At 32.2% G+C, this 19,021-nt stretch overlaps 1 protein-coding gene across 3 annotated transcripts; it reads right to left on the reverse strand.

Annotated features, from left to right (window-relative positions):
• Window positions 1-6,938: 6,938 nt before the first annotated feature.
• On the reverse strand, window positions 6,939-13,306 carry LOC109182059 (cationic amino acid transporter 4, vacuolar-like). Of its 3 annotated transcripts, XM_019332082.1 has the most exons (16): window positions 13,200-13,299; window positions 13,047-13,169; window positions 11,964-12,165; window positions 11,684-11,768; window positions 11,050-11,184; window positions 10,837-10,955; window positions 10,659-10,755; window positions 9,867-10,039; window positions 9,692-9,758; window positions 9,014-9,172; window positions 8,666-8,918; window positions 8,138-8,246; window positions 7,920-8,032; window positions 7,436-7,511; window positions 7,234-7,345; window positions 6,939-7,147 (listed from the first exon to the last, which is right to left on the reverse strand). In XM_019332082.1, the coding sequence occupies exons 1-16, from the start codon at window positions 13,210-13,212 to the stop codon at window positions 7,127-7,129; spliced, it is 1,857 nt and encodes a 618-aa protein (XP_019187627.1). In that variant the 5' UTR covers window positions 13,213-13,299; the 3' UTR covers window positions 6,939-7,126. The 3 variants fall into 3 exon arrangements, with proteins under 3 accessions (XP_019187627.1, XP_019187626.1, XP_019187625.1); XM_019332081.1 differs by having other exon boundaries at window positions 8,138-8,240; window positions 8,663-8,918; window positions 13,047-13,306; XM_019332080.1 differs by having other exon boundaries at window positions 13,047-13,305.
• Window positions 13,307-19,021: the final 5,715 nt, after the last annotated feature.

The raw sequence follows: 19,021 nt of genomic DNA on the forward strand, positions 1-19,021 counted from the left end.
AACATATATGCCTTCAATTTTTACCTCATTCATAGATTTTAGGCGAGTTTATGGTAATAATCTAGAAATAAAGGCTGACGAAATTGAAAATTTTGAATTATTAAAAAAATGGTTTGCTTATTATTGGAACTAGGTCTCTATCGTGCTGTTAATTTTTTATTTTATTTTTTTGAATACGTGGCACTAAAGCTTCTATCATGCTGTCCATTATTTATTTATTTATTTTTGAATGCATGGCACTTTGCTTCTATTATGTTGTCGTGTTTTTTTTTTTTTTTTTTTTTTTTTTTTTTTTTTTTTTTTTTTTTTCAATATAAGAGAAAGAAAAAAAAAAGTGAACAAATTCATGTTTCACTCTTCCAACTACTATGTAGTGTGATAGCATATCCTAGTTACTATTCCAAATGTGTGGTCATATGTTCCACTCAATGATAAGGACTTAGATTCTTTGCCTGAAAGTATTTGAAAAATTATAGAACAGATACCAAACATAATATAACACCCAAAATTCTATTGTAAGACTTGAATTGATGCAGACTCCACACAATTCAATAGGTGAATCCACAAATTCATTCTCCAACACAATTTGTCACGGTTCCTTCAATTGCAGTTATCCTTAAATTAGAAACTTGTATTTTATAAGTTATATAACTTTCTTTATATATGTAAACTTAACAAATTACAAATCATAATTGTATAAAGCACTGAATATTGTAATTTACAATTCTAAAAATTTATATTTATATATTTATATATAAAGATAAAAGATAAATTTAGGTGTGGTTGAAGTCATAATTAACTCATATATAAGTCCTATAGGATGATAATAATTAATAAGTGAGACTCTATCAACCATTGATTTATTGCAACACACGCAATGCACAACTAAATTAAAACATGCAAAAACTTATCTTGGAATCCATTGACATTCTTTAATTATTATATATAATAATTATAGAATTGCTTGTGTTGTTTGAAAAGTAACGATGTTTGTTTGTTTTTCTTTTTTAATTATTATTATTAAATTTTGCTTGGGATAAAGTACAAATAAGCCATTGAACTATTTGAGAAACAGCAATTAAGCCATTGAACTCAAATAACCCTCAAATAAGCCATTGAACCCGGAAAAAAAGAGCAAATAAGCCATTGAACCCTAAAAAAAAGAGCAATTAACATTTTTTACAAGTTAACTCTAGGTTTTTGTTCATTGGATTGCCAAATGTTTATTTTATTTACGTTTTATTATTATTTTTATTATTAATATTATCCACTTGGATAGTATTATATTTTAAAGTAATTATAATCAAAATAGTTTTGTCTTGTCGAGATTTGATTTATTTATTTATTATTATTTTTTCACTGGATCTTTTGTTTAAAAAATAATAATAAATAAATAAATTAGATCTAAACAAGACAAAACTACTTTGATTATAATTACTTTAAAATATATTACTATGTAGGTGGATTATAATAAAAAAAAAAAAACGTAAATAAAATAAACATTTGGCAATCCAGTCAGCAAAAACCTGGAGTTAACCTGTTAAAAATGTTAATTGCTCTTTTTTTTCTGGGTTCAGTGACTTATTTGGGGGTTATTTGAGTTCAATGGCTTAATTGCTTTTTCCCAAATAGTTCAGTCAGTGGCTTATTTGTACTTTATCTCTATTCTAAATAATATAATCTGTCATAAGCATTGTTATATCTTTTTAATTTATATTTATTAGTTAAATGTGAACTTATCGACCACATCACAAATTGATCAAATAAAATAGTAATATTAAAGCAAAATGGAATAAGGGTCAAATAGGCCATCGAACTGCACAAGATAATGCAATTAGGCCACTGAACCTAAAAAATCAACAATCGGGTCCCTAAACTAACCAATTTCAAACAAATCTTCCAATTTGTAGGTTTCCAACAGGTTAACAGGTCATCCTCCCAAATTAATTATTTTTTAAAAAATAAAATTTAAAAATTAATTATTTAATTAATTAAAAAAAAAAAAAAACTGCCGGAGACGAAGAAACTTCTTCGTCTCCGGCCAGTTTCTTCGTCTCCCCGGCCGGAGACGAAGATTTCTTCGTCTCCGGCCATGGAGACGAAGAGTTTCTTCTTCTCCATGGCTGGAGACGAAGAGTTTCTTCGTCTCCGGCCGGGGAGACGAAGAAACTGGCCGGAGACGAAGAAGTTTCTTCGTCTCCGGCAGTTTTTTTTTTTTTTTAATTAATTAAATAATTAATTTTTAAATTTTATTTTTTTAAAAATAATTAATTTGGGAGGATGACCTGTTAACCTGTTGGAAACCTACAAATTGGAAGATTTGTTTGAAATTGGTTAGTTTAGGGACCCGATTGTTGATTTTTTAGGTTCAGTGGCTTAATTGCATTATCTTGTGCAGTTCGATGGCCTATTTGACCCTTATTCCTAATAATAATAATAAGTCAAATTGTTCGATCATTTTTGAACGTGTGATATAAATTGTACGTTGAACTGTACTACATGTGTTGAATGGTCTTGTTCGCCAAAAAAAGGATTTTTGGAAGTTGAATTGCAGTGTACGCATTGAATGGAATAAGTTAACGTACAAAATCAATTTTCAACGATAATATATACTGTTGGACGTACGGCACTATAAGAGCATCTACATCAGAGGAGAAATAGGGGAGAATTCACTACTTTTGAGGCCAAAATGCCATGGTGGCAGAGAGAGAATCAAGAGAGAGAAGGGGTGGGGAGCATATGCAAATGTTGGGATATTACTCTGCCCAAGAAAAATAATTAATGATGAAGGATAAAGAACCAATAGAGAAATGACATGCTTATTTTTTATATATATTTTTTTATAAAATCAGTTTTGATTTGTTTTTCCCTCCCCTCCCACATTATTCTCTTTCCTACTCACTCTTACATTCTCCCCCTAATAACCCCAACTGATAAGGATGCTCTAATAATATATTTATTTCAGCAACGTAACCTTATTATGCCCTCTAAACATGCATGCGTTTTATTTGAACCTCTAAATCACACACAATCGTACCGTTATTACTTCAATTAACGAGGATTCGAGTTTAATAATCATATTTTTTCAAAAGATTGAAACCCAGCCCTAAATTTAATAATAATATTAATTGTGATGGTTGCGTGCACGCGTAGCGGGGGGAGAATGGTATATATGTCCAGCTGGGTTTGGGTAATATATGACTTTTTAATTTTTTTTTGAAGAAGAAGGTAATATATGACTTCTATTCTTTAATTTATTCATTTCTGCCTACGTGGCTACGTCGCCGTATAGGAGATTAGACAAGGAAGTACTTGTTAAGCTTTTAGCATAAAATAACATGTAAGTGGTTATTTTGTGGTATAATATAAATATATGTGAGGTTTACTTTCAATTTTGTTCGGGTTAAAGTGAATTCGCGTTCTTCGTAGTTAGTGGCGGATCCAGAAAATTATGTGAGTGGGGGCATACTTAAAATGACTTTAGAATTGTCAATGACAAAATATCAAACATTTAATTATAATATGGTTGTGAAACAAATAATAATCAAATTAAAATAAGATTGTTATTTTATGGAAAACAAGGGAAGGAAAGATAGAATTTGGCTAGTTTTTGGTGTTGGGTTTTTGCAAGAGTCAAGCGATCACTCTTTCCTTAAAACCTTATTTGTCACCTGCCAAAAGTGCTAGGAGCTTCGTAGCCTAGGCTTCCCAAAATAAAACTTGCTTGTGATTCAATGTTTGAGTACCCAAACAAGAAATCCGGCGAACAAGGCAAGGTTTTGAACACAGTAGGCTTAGAAAGAGAAGGAGTAGAAGTAGAATTTTGAAGCTTGAAAAATTCAAAGTTTCGTGTAGAGTGCTTGTGCTCTTGTGTGTAAAAATCTGATTCTTGCTACCTTCTCTTATATAGGGATGAAGGAGTTAAATAGCTTTTAATATGGCAATTAAAACTGACTTTAAAGCTGACTTCCAACAGCTATAACAGCAGGTCACTACCTGGGAATTAAATTCAGAATTCAAAATTGGAGTTAATAGAATATTAATTCCGTAACAGATGAATTCAATCCCCATAACAGTCAGAACTTTCGGGTTCCAGACCGTTGACGTACATTGCTAAAGGTGGGATTCGAACACAAGGCTTGACTTGTGTTCTCCAAGGAATTGCAATTCTAATATAATTACACAAACACATTTTTGTATTTATATCACTTTTTTCATTCTCAATTCCAATAATTCTATTTCTCTCTACTAAATAACGTAATTTGAATTTCTACTTTATTCTTTTCTCACCAATTACAATTTTTTTTCTTCCTTAAATAATGTTACAGTTAAAGTAGATACTATATATATGATTATGATTTTTTCATTTTTGAATATACCATCAATAAACAATATATTTTTCCATTCTCCAACAGAAGAATATAATGTTAACAAAAATTGAGTTTGTGACCTTTTTTTTTAAAAAAAAATACTATTGACTCTATTACAATGTAGTATACGTTCATAACTACTTTCTCAATCTAATGGAGCATATAGAGTCAATGCAGTATCTGTTCATAGCTATTTTCTTGCTAATGGAGCACATAGAGTCAATATTTCCTTTTCTTGCTAATGGAGCACATAGAGTCAATATTTCCTCCACTAAGCTTAAAGCTCGAACCCACAACCTTTTATATAAGGGAGCAATTTGGTGCCATTGGATCACAAGGTCCTTAGCAGCTTGTGACATTTTAGTACAACAACAATATAAGTACTAATATATATATAAAAGAAAATATGGAGTATATAAATGATTCCAATAATTCGTTCCATGTTTAGGTAAAAATATAAAATACTCCTTCCGTAACAAATAGAATTGGCGCAACGGGTCCGTACGGGCTTAGCTCAATGGTTCAGTGGGCAATATTTGGGAGAAGAGACAAAGGTTTGAACCTCGGCGGCGGCAGTGTTAAAATTATATCCAAAGTGGACAGATTCCTTATGCGCATCGGCATTTGACCCTGTTCGCTGAATCATTGAGTCACCGTGATTTACATCATCGCAAATACTTTGTTGGACCGGGGTGTAAAGACCCCTTAGGGTTGAAGATTCAACTTTTTAGGAGAAGAAATGGCGCAACGGTTTGTGACGCAAAATATTCCTATGAGTAATTATTTTTTTTTTTGAAAATAAATAAATAAAATAATTACTCATACGAATATTTTGCGTCAGAATCCACGATTGCTACCAAATGTGTAAATACCCCTTTTTTAATAGTGACAATTCTCCTTTCAAAAAAATAGTGACAATTCTGAAAACGCAGTCTAACAATATAAAAGTAAGCACTTTTTAATATGAGGAATGTTGAAAACATCATATTACAAAAAATACTTTGATTACCAATACCGTAGTTGAAATCAGTCTTGTGGTCTAGCTGGCAAATAAATAACCACAAGAATGTAAATTAACCTAGGTTGGTTATACCTTTGATTTATGAAAACTCTAGTAATCGCGATTTTAGCGAGTAAAGAATCACAAATGAGATAAACTAACTTAAGTTGTCCATAGCCAATCAGTTCAAAGTTCAAACTAAGAAGACCAATACACAAGTAACTGTTTAACCAACTTGATCAACTTGGTTGGGGTTGTCTCCAGATTCCTCATAGTTGATCGATTCAAACCATAAAAGCCAATAAATAGCTCTCGCGAAAAGTCAAACTTAAAACTTTATAGTTATCAAACCAACTATCTAACGAACTTGAATGTAGAAAACATAATGAATGTTCAAAAGAAGACGAACAAATACCTGTAATCTCTTAACATGTCAGAGTGATCGAAAGGTTTGCTACTTAAACGAGTAATTCTACATGCACCCTCATTTTCTACTCCCAATGATATGTAGTTATGATTTGATTGGTTAACAAAAGAAAGTGAGTTATGATTTTTATTCACTCATTTTTTTTTTCATCCAATAAAATTTAAACACTTGGCAGGAATTTATACCCTATAAAATACATTTACCATTTTCTCTACTTAAACAATGAAGTTATATGGATTGGCATAAAGTTAAATAATATTATAATTATGATTAAATGAGTTTGAATTAAATAATTATAGATGTGAAGTTAGGCAAAGATGAGAGAAGGAAATTGTGCGGTCAGAAATGAATGGGAGATGGATTTGTTTATTCATCAAATTATCAAAATGGAAAGGCTGATGGCTGACACTACCACATTTGAGTTCCACTCCTGAGCTGAAGCCGACGCACATATTTATTTATTTATTATTTTTTAAAATAAATATTTATTTGTAAAACTTCATGACCTTATGAAAACGATGAGGACATCCTCACTAGTGTAAAGATTTTGAAGGGATTTTATTAAGAAAGAGAAAATAGGAGAAATGGATAAAAAAAAAAAAAGAAAGACAAAAAAAAAAAAAAAATTAAGGGGCGCTGTTTTTGCGCAATACGCAAGAGATGCGCAAATAAGAAAACAGATGAAACCTACATTACTGATAAAATTCTCATTTTACTGCAACAAACTCAACTCTCTCCCTCCTCTCTTCTTCACCTTGTCATTTTTTTCTTAAAACTTGTGCACAACCCCTTTATTGAGGTTGCTCTGATAACTTAAAGATTCTTGATGACCACTCAAATGGGAGATTTTCATTGGGTTTTTACTTTTTAATATATGTGGAAAAAAGAAAAACTTGTGTGGCAAATGAGTGTGAGAGCTTTAGAACATCACTATAATACCATTTTTTTTTTTTTTTGGGTGAAATAAGAGAGAGAAAGTGGGAAGAAAATGGCAACTACCATGTAGTGTGTTGACACTTCTGTTATTATTCTAAATAGGTGGTTACATGATCAAACTCCAATTATGGGACATTGATTCTTTGAGCTAAAAAAGATTGAGAAAGTACAGAACATACTACTATCTTGTAAAAAATCAAGAATGTTTCAGAAAATGAAGGGAAAAAAATGGCCTTCACAATGAAAAGCAAATTCAAAATGTTTTGAGGATCTCTTAATAGCCAGCTTTGTACACAGCTAATACTCATACACTATAGATATGTATTAGCTATACAACATATACACTATAGATATGCACCTTCTCATCATTCTTAAACCACAACACTGCATCTATCATTCTGCTGTGCAGCATATCTGTGCATATGGGAAGGAGCTACAACAATAATGTCTGAAATAATGTTAAGGCTTCAAAAGACGACAATGCATATATATCATGATACCTCGGAATGGGAATGATCACGCGATTGCAGTAGGCTATGAGTTCGTCCGTAGAATGAATATATCAACGCTCCAGCTGCCAACCATAGTAAAACATAAATCCAAGTCTCGGCCCTGTGTTTCAGATGAGATTATTATCAACATAAGTTCATTGAACGTACACAATGATACTGTATTAATGTGTGAGAAAGAGAGAGTAATGACCCGATGTTTATCAGCAAATATGTGTTCACGAGTATGCTGGCGATGGGGAGAAATGGAACGAATGGGCAGAGAAAACCTGTTACAAATAGTAAAAACAATCTTTGTTAATCGCAATATATTTCTAAGGAATTTTCTATGATACCGATCATACCCGATGCCAACACCACCCGGTACAGTGTATACCATACTTGGTTATATAAGGTACACATTAATACAAATATTCACCAATTATTTTAAGATTCTATAAAAGTGAGGTATGCCAAAATGATATTTGAACATATAATAGATTTATTTGAATTCATAATAAAAACTTTATAATTATACATAAGATAGTATATATTTTAGAAAGTTCAGTTGGGGCAAGTGCCACTACACCTCTGACAGTCTCAGAATAGATCTGGCTCAGAATAGATAACTTTGAATAAGATTTTATAACAATTATCGGCAAGGAAATATACTTTAAATATTGACAAATTCACCTTACCTCCTGATTTCTTGAATCTCCGCCTCAGATCAGCTTGATCTACACAGGCGAGGACTGTCGAGCAGCATAACACAATCATGCCACCAACTCCACAAACTAGAAAGCGGGGAATGCTGGAACAATTTACAAGTATAAGATTTATTGTTAAAAAATTAGAAAACTTCTGAAGATTATATCCAAGATTAGCAGAATTTTCAAGATTACACCCAGATCACCACCTGGAAAGACCCTCAGCTGAAGCAGCAGATACGAACAGAAGGATCCCTACGCATACTAGAGTGATAGCCCAAGCAGCAATTTTTCGTCTCCTGAGTTCATTGCAGGCATCTACACAAATTCACAAATCAAAAAAAATTCTTGAAATCCTTTTAAGAAGCAACCAAAACAAAGTTTCAAACACAAAGTCACAAACGTGTTCACAAACAGCCAAATAGTGATAGAGAGAAATATGCTAATAATACAAGAAATAAGTACAATATTATGAGGAAAATCTACAACCCCCTGTATTAGTAGGTATGGCATATAACCTATGGACATTAAAAAAATGGCAGATTCATGATTTCACATTCTTCCTTCTAATATTGCATGATAGTTTGTCATGCTAACGCCATATGGAGGGAAAGAAAGAATACATGTACATAAGCAAAAAATAATGGCTTGAGCAAATGTATTGGCACAAGGCCACAACTTATAGAAGCAACCAGTTGATTGTGTACAAGTGCACGAGTCAATAACAATAGAGATACCTTGGGTTGTCTCTTTTGGAAGAAGAGGACATTCAACCACAGGGTGAAGATGTTCACTGTTACTATAAGGCATGCTTATGGATTTAGTGTTTTCATCCCCAATTCGCAGAGCTTTACTATGTTGTGTGAATGATGCAGGAGTTATGGATGGCTGGAGCAATGATGGGAAAGAGAACTCATCTGGAGGAACGTATCTGACTACCAATACAGAAATAGCAACAGTAGTGAATGCAAGTAATGTTCCCACACTAACCTGCATAAAAGAGAAAACACTTTCCAATTTGCTCTTAAATGATTTAAAACATTATATTTTCTTGGACTACTGAGGTTCCCCATTCCAACACTTACCATTCCTGCCAATTGTGAAACGTCCATGAAGAAGGCCAGTGCTGCAATAAAAATCCCAGTTGCTAAGGTACCCTTAACAGGAACTTGAGTGTGCTTACTAATGTCAGAAAAGAAGGATGGCAGTAATCCATCCCTACCCATCGCCATCAGTATTCGAGGCTACTTATCATTCAGACAAAAGAAAAATTCAAAATATTCAGGAGCAGGAAATTCAGTAGCAAAGATAATGACACCAATGGCGATGAGATAATAATAATAGAAAATAATAAATAAATAAAAAGAACTGGACACGCACATTAGTTAAAGAAAACTTTATTGGTCAAATATATTGCTAAAAGTTCCTATAGAGGGAGATAAACCAGTTACCAGAATCTATAATGATAAAAATTCTAATATCAGTGACTGGTGTATATTTTTATCAAACATAACTCCCAGCAGTTTCTGTTTTTTTTTTTTTTTTTTTTAAAATGTTTTTTCTATATTTCTTGAACAAAACATCAAATAGCTGACACCTATATACTCTGTGATTGGAAAAAAGACTTTTTCCATATAAGAAAGCAACAATGATAATATCCCTTGCATGGAAAATTGAATCAAAATAAAAAATCACAAAAAGACAAATATGTTTCAAGTTTATGATAATATAGTATGCGCTCACAGCAAAGAGCCACTTAGTACCTGTGGAATAATTGCACCGATTAAACTTGCACAAAGAGCAGTCACTGCTCCAGTTGTAATTATGTAACTACAACAAAAAGAAGAACAAAAAAAATAAAAGATGAATCTAGACTGAAAAAGAATCTTCACATAGCGAATTATTAAATCACATCTTGCTGAAAAGTACTAATCTTACACAGCCCAATTCATGCCATAGCTAGCAAAAGCAGAGGAAACCGGTGTGTCTGGATCTAGAGCATAATATGGTACTAATCCAACAATCACAGCTGATACAAGCACATATAATATAGTACATATAGCCAATGAGGCCCCTATACCAAGAGGCATATCACGTGAAGGGTTCTTCACCTGTCCTGCCCAAGAGAACCGAGTGAGATAGATAGCCATATGTGGGTTTTGGGGTAATGGGAGAGGTGGGGGGGGGGGGGGGGCATGGTTCATGAATGCATATGAAGCAATGGAGACCAAAACTTCAAGTAATCTCAAAGCAGTAGTGAGGAGAGAGACACACATAAAGTTATTAAATGTGGACAAATTACAAATGTTAAGGCTTCCAAGGACAACTGATAAAATTTTCCAAGGAGCAGTTTCCTTCATGTGGAATCTATTTCGGCATGGCATCATGTCATACACAAAATGTTAACTGGTTTTCATTTTACTTTTTTTTTTTTTTTTTTTTTTTTTTTTTTTTTTTTTTTTGTAATTACAGACAAATACTCCATAATGCTAATGGCAATTTGTCTTTTTAGTGGAGGTCAAACCAGTTGGGCTAGAAAATATGGAAAAAATACTCTACAGAAGATAATCAGTTTTAGAACATTGTCTGATAGCAAATGTGATTAAGAGATGGTAACTAATTGAGTATGTATTATTTAATATATACAGCATCTGCATTTTAATCAGAACTCAGAAGCATGAATTTATATGGAGGATTATAAATGAATAATTTCTGACTTGAAAGCAATACCTCCTCAGAAGTGCTGGCAACAATATCAAAACCGATGTAGGAAAAGAACACTGTAGCAGAGCCTGCAAGCAACCCATTTACTCCAAATGGAAAATACCTGGAAACTCAAAATTTTGAATAAGTTTGTTTTCTATGGTATGTAACATTTTATGGAAATGGAAACAGAAGGTACCATTACCCGCTCGGAAGTTCATAACCAACCCATCCAGTCTTGAAACCCAGGTATGCACCAGCAATGACAATGAATATCAAAGCAAAGATATTTATTGTTGTAATAATGGTCTGTGCAAGAGAGCTCTGCAAATAGGTTACAAATGAATGCAAATTAATAGTATGCAACCACATGAAGGGAATCCATAAGGATGAAATTTTCCATGAGATTAAAGATCACCTCCTTGATTCCAGTGCAGAGGAGGCCAGTGATAATGAGAACCAAAACTGCTGCACCAGGATCTACTAAGATGCCCAAAATAGTTGGACGACCAAAAATTGCAGGAAGTTTGTCTTCACCTCCAAAATACATGGCCTGCAAATTGCAATGGTGCTTAATATGGCATCTTTTGAAATTTTCCTGTATGACAGTTTTTGTCACTGGATATGACCTCGGAGAAAGGTAACAATACCCTTCCAATCCAATTATAGAATGGATAAAGAGTAAGAAAGATTACATTGGAAACTTTAACTGCACTCAGTGTTGACTTCAATTAACCTAAGAGGCAGTGAAGTAAAATTCAGAATTTAAGCTTAGACCTCTACAAATCACAATCACATATTTAAGACATATATAATTACAAGCAAACATGATTCTAGGACTAGGATTGTCAAGAATAGATAAAGCCAGAACTCATAAGCAGCATCCTATCTTTTTTTCGGACACATTTCAGTGAAATAAGTTCTTTAAAGTCCAATCTTATCAGTGAGATGGAACACCATGAATGGGAAAACATAATGTTCAAGGAATAAAAAATAAAAATATTTTTTTTTTAAAAGAAACATAATAAGAAAATTAAGAAACTCCAACTCACCAAATTTGGAGATATGCCACGAGCAGCAGCTGCACCACCAAGAGTGTACTCAAGTATCATAGCCCACCCAATTAACCATGCGACCCTATAGAAAAATTAAAGTGACTTCACAAACTGATTAAAAACTTATTGGCCATATGGAAAAACATAGAAAACTTAAAGAATCTCTTAGCTTTCCATGGAAAATCCATGTTCTCTCAACACCATAATATATCTTGAAAATAAGCAAAGATTTTAGAAAGAGAGACTAGCCGAGAACATTGAAGAAATTCCTATTTACCCTTCTCCTATGCAGACATATGAGAAATGATATGCACTGCCAGCAGATGGACAACGGCATGCAAGCTCTGCATAGCAAAAAGCAGAAAGAGCAGCTGCTATTCCACCTATAAAGAAAGAAATAGCAAGGGAAGGCCCTGTGTGCTCTCTAGCCACTGTTCCAACAAGAATATAAACCCCAGCACCTATGGTTGCTCCAACACCTGATCAGAAGAAAGTCAGGGACATCAAATATCAGTTTTTGCTTGAACATCAAATTTTAATCTTATTAAAAGGTTAGAAACAGTGCGCAAAGACTCTGAACCATACAGAACCTAGGCTAGTAAAATGCCCCAAGGCATTGCCTGTCTTTCAACTTTCAAGAGGTTAAATCTAAGGTTTGAAACCATGACTATAAAAGTGATCACTTCCCCAATACTCCAAAATCAACCTCTAACTTTCTTTCTTATAACATGATAAGTATATTATCAAAGCTCTGAGTTGAATGATTGTCTTCTATTGAATTTAATATGCAAAAAAAAGAACACATATACCCAAACGATAGTGCAAGAATGAGATTTCTGCATCTCTGCCTGTTAGAAAAACTGGAACTAGTTAATGCGACAACCGTAAGGCTTAAATAAACAGATGTTTTCCCCAGCAAATAACACAAAACAATTCTACTTACAGTTTTAGTATAGAAAAACAACACAATCTTGACAATGGCAGCATGGAATTGGGATGACATGAACTTTAAACTAATAACTATGGACCAGACGGGATTCAAATGAAGTCTGATTGATACACTTTAATACTAATTTACAAAGTGTTATTATTGATCAAAACGTATTTACAAAGTACAGGAAACGACATAAATTAGTATTCTAAAGCTGATAAAATACAGTCCAAATAGCAACAAAAACACTAGCATGAGAATTGAAATACAAAATTAGACGCAGCTCCTATCTAATGGAACTGAAGAAACTTGCAGAATTTAACACAAATGGAATTTGGAACCCCAAATCATTCCCGCAATTAACTAAAAGCTAGAGCACTAACTAGTAACTACAGCTTAAGCTGTAAAGCAATTCACTAGATTGTTTACCCATGGCGATGAGGTCGACGACAGAGAGCTTTCGAGCTAAGCGCGGATGTCCTCCATCGTCCCGGCCTCGAGTTGCCGCGGAGTCAACTGACTTTCTCCGTACCAAACATCGGAAACCGACAGAAGAAACCCTGCCGTTATCCATGCCAACCGCCCGGCTCGCCATCTTTGCAATCAAGCTTCTTCAGATAAAGATGAAAAGCGAAACGGATCAGCTGATTGACTGGGTTCCACGATTCCATCAGGATATGAATAAAATAAATTTTTTAAGATAATGATGGAGCTTCCGTGTTTGGTTCAATGAATTTGGACGTTAGCGTCTCTCATCATTGAATATTTGAATTTGTTTCATTGTTATGTAATGATTTCTTAATAATCAGTATAAAACTGCAGTAATAGTTTTGATGGTTTTTCGAAGCAAGTAGGAACAAAGTATTAATTGGGTGATTAGGTTTTTATTAGGTACAAATTTAGTCCCAATTAATGATCTTAAGCTCGTCTGTTAGTTTTGTTGGAACATACTCAAATATGTTACGAGTGATAAATTGGATAATGTGTTAATTTTAATGAATTTTTAACACCAAATTAATTAGAATTCTTAATTGCAAGTTTGCAACTATGAACATTTTGTAATTTTAATTAGGAAAAATATCACTTTTTCCCCTGAGTTATATACTTATAGTATTTTTTCTCTTAAATTATTCAAGTAACAATTTTTCTCCTTGAAATGTTAAATTGACATATTTACTCTTAAAATAAATATTTCGAAGGTTGTGAGTTCGAGCCTCAGTGGAGGTGTTATTAGCTCTTTGAGTTTCAGTAGGTTGAGAAGGTATATGAACAGATACTACATTGTAATAGAGCTAGTAGCATTCAAAAAATATTTCATTTATTTTTCATCTCCAACAAATTATAACCATGATTTGGTTCAAACAGAATAGATACTATAGTAACCAAACCGAAATATTCCGATTACAATTTAGAACCGAAATACAATATTTAGAGTTTATTAAAATCGCGAATCGGAACGGTCGATTCATGTTCCGAACTGAAAAAATATAATACATTTATTGTTGAATTTAGATTATTTTAAAAATAAAAAATAAAATTTTAGAATAAAGTTTGAATCGGCAGTTCAAACTAGATCCGGAACTGTGAACCGGCGGTTCAAAATCAAAATCAAATCGCGGTCATATATACTTATATGTGAGAATCAGAATAAATGTAAAAAAGAACATACACTATTTGTAAATATTATAACTCTAATTTTAAGCTAACGCTAGTATTTGTTCTAATTCAAACCGCCGATTCACGGTTTAGGATCCATTTTTTTTCGATTCATGATATTAATAAATTAAAATCCAAATATTGGGTTATGAATCTGAATCATAACCGAAAACTTTCAATTCGATTGCTATAGTGTCTGGTTCAGTTCGAACCGAACCGTGGTCATCTAGACCATACGTATAAATAATAATTTGTTGATCTCAAAGTGAGGGGGCCGGGGTCTAGCTTCTATGGTTCGGTTGAGTTACCATGATTTACATCCTCCCAGATACTTTGTTGGGCCGGGGTGTGGGGCCTTTAGGGTTGGGGACTCAACCTTTTTGGGAAGAATAATTTGTTTGAGAAGAAAAATAAATTAAATGTTTACTTTAAGGGTAGAAATGTCAATTTAATATATCAAGGGGAAAATCGTCACTTTTAGAATAATTGAAGGGGCTAATGTGCTTATATGAACAATTTAGGAAAAACATGTGTTATAAACTTATAATTCAGGAAAAAAGTGACATTTTTCTTTTTTAATTAATTAATTTATTGTCATTTATATTTTTAAATCTTTCTTTTTGAGTACTACTGATTCTATTACATTGTAGTATTTGTTCATCTATACTTTCTTAAACTATTGAAACACAAAGAGTCAACATCGACTCCACTGCGGCTCAATCTTATGACCTCCCATATGGAAGAGTCACTACATGTCATCTGAAACATTTGTATGAGTTTATTTTATAAATAAATTGACCTGGAATGCTCCCCCCCCCCCCCCCACCCCACCCCCACCCCCCTAGAAAAAAACCTTGATTATAATTAATTGAGGGGGCCAATCTTCGACTATGATTTAATTTAATTTCACACATTTTGGAGATTAGTGAAGAAAATAAATCGTGGGATGCATCTCAATTGATCTACAAAAACCCTTAAATCTTCTTGCCTTAACTGGCCTACAACCCCCCCCCCCCCCCCCCCCCCCCCTCACACACAAAAAGAACCCCTTTTTTCTTCCTTTGTGTTCTTTGGTATGATACAAACTTTACAGTATACGACTGCTAGCAAAATAAAGCTTATGAAATTATCTGTAGTTGATTAATTGACTTATAAAAGATATAAATAGTGTGATGTGTCTCAATTGACCTACAAGTCCTCAAACCTTCTTGCCTTAACTAGCCTTCAACTCCCCTCCCTCCCCCTCCCCCCCCCCACCCACACACACAAACCCCCCCCCCCCCCCCCCTTTTTTTTTTTTTTTTTCTTTAGTTTGATTCGAACTCTACAGTCTACACTATGTGACTGTTAGCAAAGTAAAACTTATGAAACTATTTTTGATCGGTTGACTAGTGGAGGAGATAAATTGCGAGAATTATGTCTTGATTGACCACCTTATTGCTAGCAAAGTAAAGTTTATGAAACTATTTTTGATTGGTTAATTAGTAGAGGAGATAAATCGTGGGATATGCATGTGTCAATTGATCTACGCCTGAAACCTTCTTGCTTTAACTGGCCTGCAACTCCCCCATCATTATTATTATTATTATTATTATTATTATTATTATTATTGGTTCTTTAGTATGATTCGAACTCTACACTTGCCTGTTAGCACACTAAAGTTTATGAAACTATTTTTGATTGGTTGACTAATTGAATTGCGAACCAGAAGCAATATCGAATCATGATTAAGTTAAGATTTTGGCTCTGTTTGGCAAACCTAGCTGAAAAGCTATAAGCTAGGAGCTGAAAACTGAAAAGCTATAAGCTCGGAGCTGAAAACTGAAGAGCTGTTAAGCTGGCTGTTATGATTGAAAGTGTTTGGTAAAATTAACTTTTTGATAAGCTGATAAATGTAAAAAGACTAAAAATGACATCTTTATAAAATTTAATTTTTTTTTGAATGCTACTAGCTCTATTACATTGTAGTATCTGTTCATATACTTTCTCAACCTACTGAAACACAAAGAGCTAATAACGCCTCCACTGAAGCTCGAACTCATAACCTTCCAAATGGAAGTCCAACCCGGATACCATTGGACCACATAGTCCTGGTTTATAAAATTTAAATTAGTTTGTTTACATATTAAAATTTAACATTTTGTCTTTTAAAAAAAAACATTTTGAAATAAAACTATTAGCATAATCATGATCTAGCATCTCATAATGAAGTAGCAATATTGTTGCAAATCTAATAATAATAATAATAATATTAATATTAGTATTTGCGGTGAAAGTTGCGGATAAATTAAAGGAGAAGAGAAAATGGTTTTAATTGAGATGGGTAAATAATGTCATTTTTTAAAAATAATAAGGATAAAGATGAAAAAAAAGTTAGGAAGCTAGGAGCTTATTTTGGGAACATTACCAAACAAAGCTTATAGTTTATTAGTATCTTAAAATAAGCTATAAACTCCTAAATAAGCTCTCTCAAACAGAGCCTTTATAATATTTAACTCTCAAATTACTTGTCTAAATACTTCTTATGTAATCAAATCAACTCTCTTAGTACATGCAAGCACCGTGTAATGAACATTAAAAAGTTATGAAATGTATTCTTATGTAAAATAAACCAAAGCATTTGCATCATTGTATTTTCTTTAATTTTGATCGATAGTCTATTTTAACATCAACTAGGGAAGTTGTACTTGATATTAAATGATCCGTTTCTAATTATTGTATACTTTTTATTGAGTTATTCCATTTTTAATCATAGATTTATGTGACAGTTCATTTTTAATCATGTTTATCAGAACATACACATTTAGTCCTAATATTATTGTGATATGACTATTTTTTATTATTCGTCAACAAAATGTTGAAATGTTGTTAAATACAAAGGCATTTCGATCATTTTTATACAAAGTGAGTTGACCATGTTATATTTTTATGTTTATTTTATTAAAAAATTCGTAATTAAAGATCGAAATGACTTTGTATTTAATGGTATTAAAACTGTTTTGTGGATAGAGGACTAAAAATGTTCATGCCACAATAATACCATGACCAAATGTTGATAAAAAATGACTAAAAGTGACCACCTATAAATCTAGGACCAAAATGGAAATAACTTTTTTTTTTTTAATTCCACATAAAAGTCTTACTATTTTGTCAATTAAATTTAATAATTTATGATAACGTAATTACAAAAAATATGTAGCTTTCTTATAAAAATTAGTTAACATATTTGATATTTCCTAAAAACATAACAATTAAATTTTATGCATTTTTACTCGTTTGGGGAAAAGATTTAAGAATCCACTGCCTCTAGACTACAATACGTTTTTCACCATTCAAGAAATAACTCTTTAAAATCAAAACATATGCCAAATGACACAAAACTAATAATAAATTTATCACCCTTTAAATTATCAAAAAATTTTAAATTGACAAATTATATTGGGGATAGTTCATATATAATGTATATCACTGATAAAAGTTTATTTTTATGTAGTATATGCTAAAAATAAATTTACAGTACACTAAAAATAAATTTATAATACATTGAAAATGAACATTTAGTATATTAACAATGAACATGTATGCCAACGGTCTATCTTGTAACGTGAACCATGGTACATGATATAATAATTGGTTTAAACTTTTTTACTTTTCAAATCATCTCTGAATGGAGTTATAATCTCAACATCGACGGTACCCTAGCTTATTAGTTTTGAGTGCAATAAAAAAAATATTACTTTATTCAATTAATCATATTCATATAGAAGTCAATAAATGTGAAAATTGAACGGCGTGAAATTATTTTTCTCTTTACGTGTATGATATTTTTCGAATAATTTACAACTACACGTCTACACCTCTTTGCTTATTTTATTGGTTTGAAATGATCTTGACTTTATTTTTTTTTTCTCTAAAATCCAACCTACAACATTTTTAAGCTCATGACTTTAGATATTTATTAATGTACATACAACCCTCAAATATAAACCACATATATAAAGAATTAAATAACAATAAATAAAACAAAACAAAACCAGCTCACCCAAAGTAGATCGGGTTGATCTGACGGTCCTTATGTTGCCCCGATCCAAGTGGATAAAAATTCACCGCCAACACTACGAGTAAGTAGCAAGTATTTACTATACCAACTGGCTGCTGCGAAATAATAAAACGAACAGAAAAAAAAGGGAAAAAGAAAAAGAAAAAGAGGTAGTCACGTGATCAAGGGGAGGCGAGTGAAGCAATTCAACTTTCATCGGACATGGGTTGCCCATGTTGACTTTCTTACGCCGCTGCACAAATATCTATTTTTCTAAGTCTGAAAAAAAGTGGTTGAGGGAATATAATGAAATACAACTCTCGTACTAAAAAAAAGTTTATAAGTTTAATTTTTATTTTAATTGAAAATATTTATAAGTTTAATTTTTATAAATATTTTTTTGATTAAATTTGTTACACGTGACGATTTTAATATAATTTATCTCTCTTATTTGATTTGTAAAGTATTGAATAGAACGAACATAATTTACTTAGTGTAAACTCTTGAATAGTGATTATAAATTTTCTTAATTTATCACACAAATATCCACTCTCCAACTTTTTAGATCACATACTAATTAATCTTAAATTACTTAAAATTTAACATTATTATTCAATAATATTATAATTATTTATGATAATATATACTCCGTCTGTGTGTGTAATACTTTAATTTTGAGAGTTTTTCAATGCCATCTTTTAAAATTAAA

The sequence above is a fragment of the Ipomoea nil genome, unplaced genomic scaffold (genome assembly GCF_001879475.1).
Source record: "Ipomoea nil cultivar Tokyo-kokei standard unplaced genomic scaffold, Asagao_1.1 scaffold1043, whole genome shotgun sequence".
Taxonomy (NCBI): Eukaryota; Viridiplantae; Streptophyta; class Magnoliopsida; order Solanales; family Convolvulaceae; genus Ipomoea; species Ipomoea nil.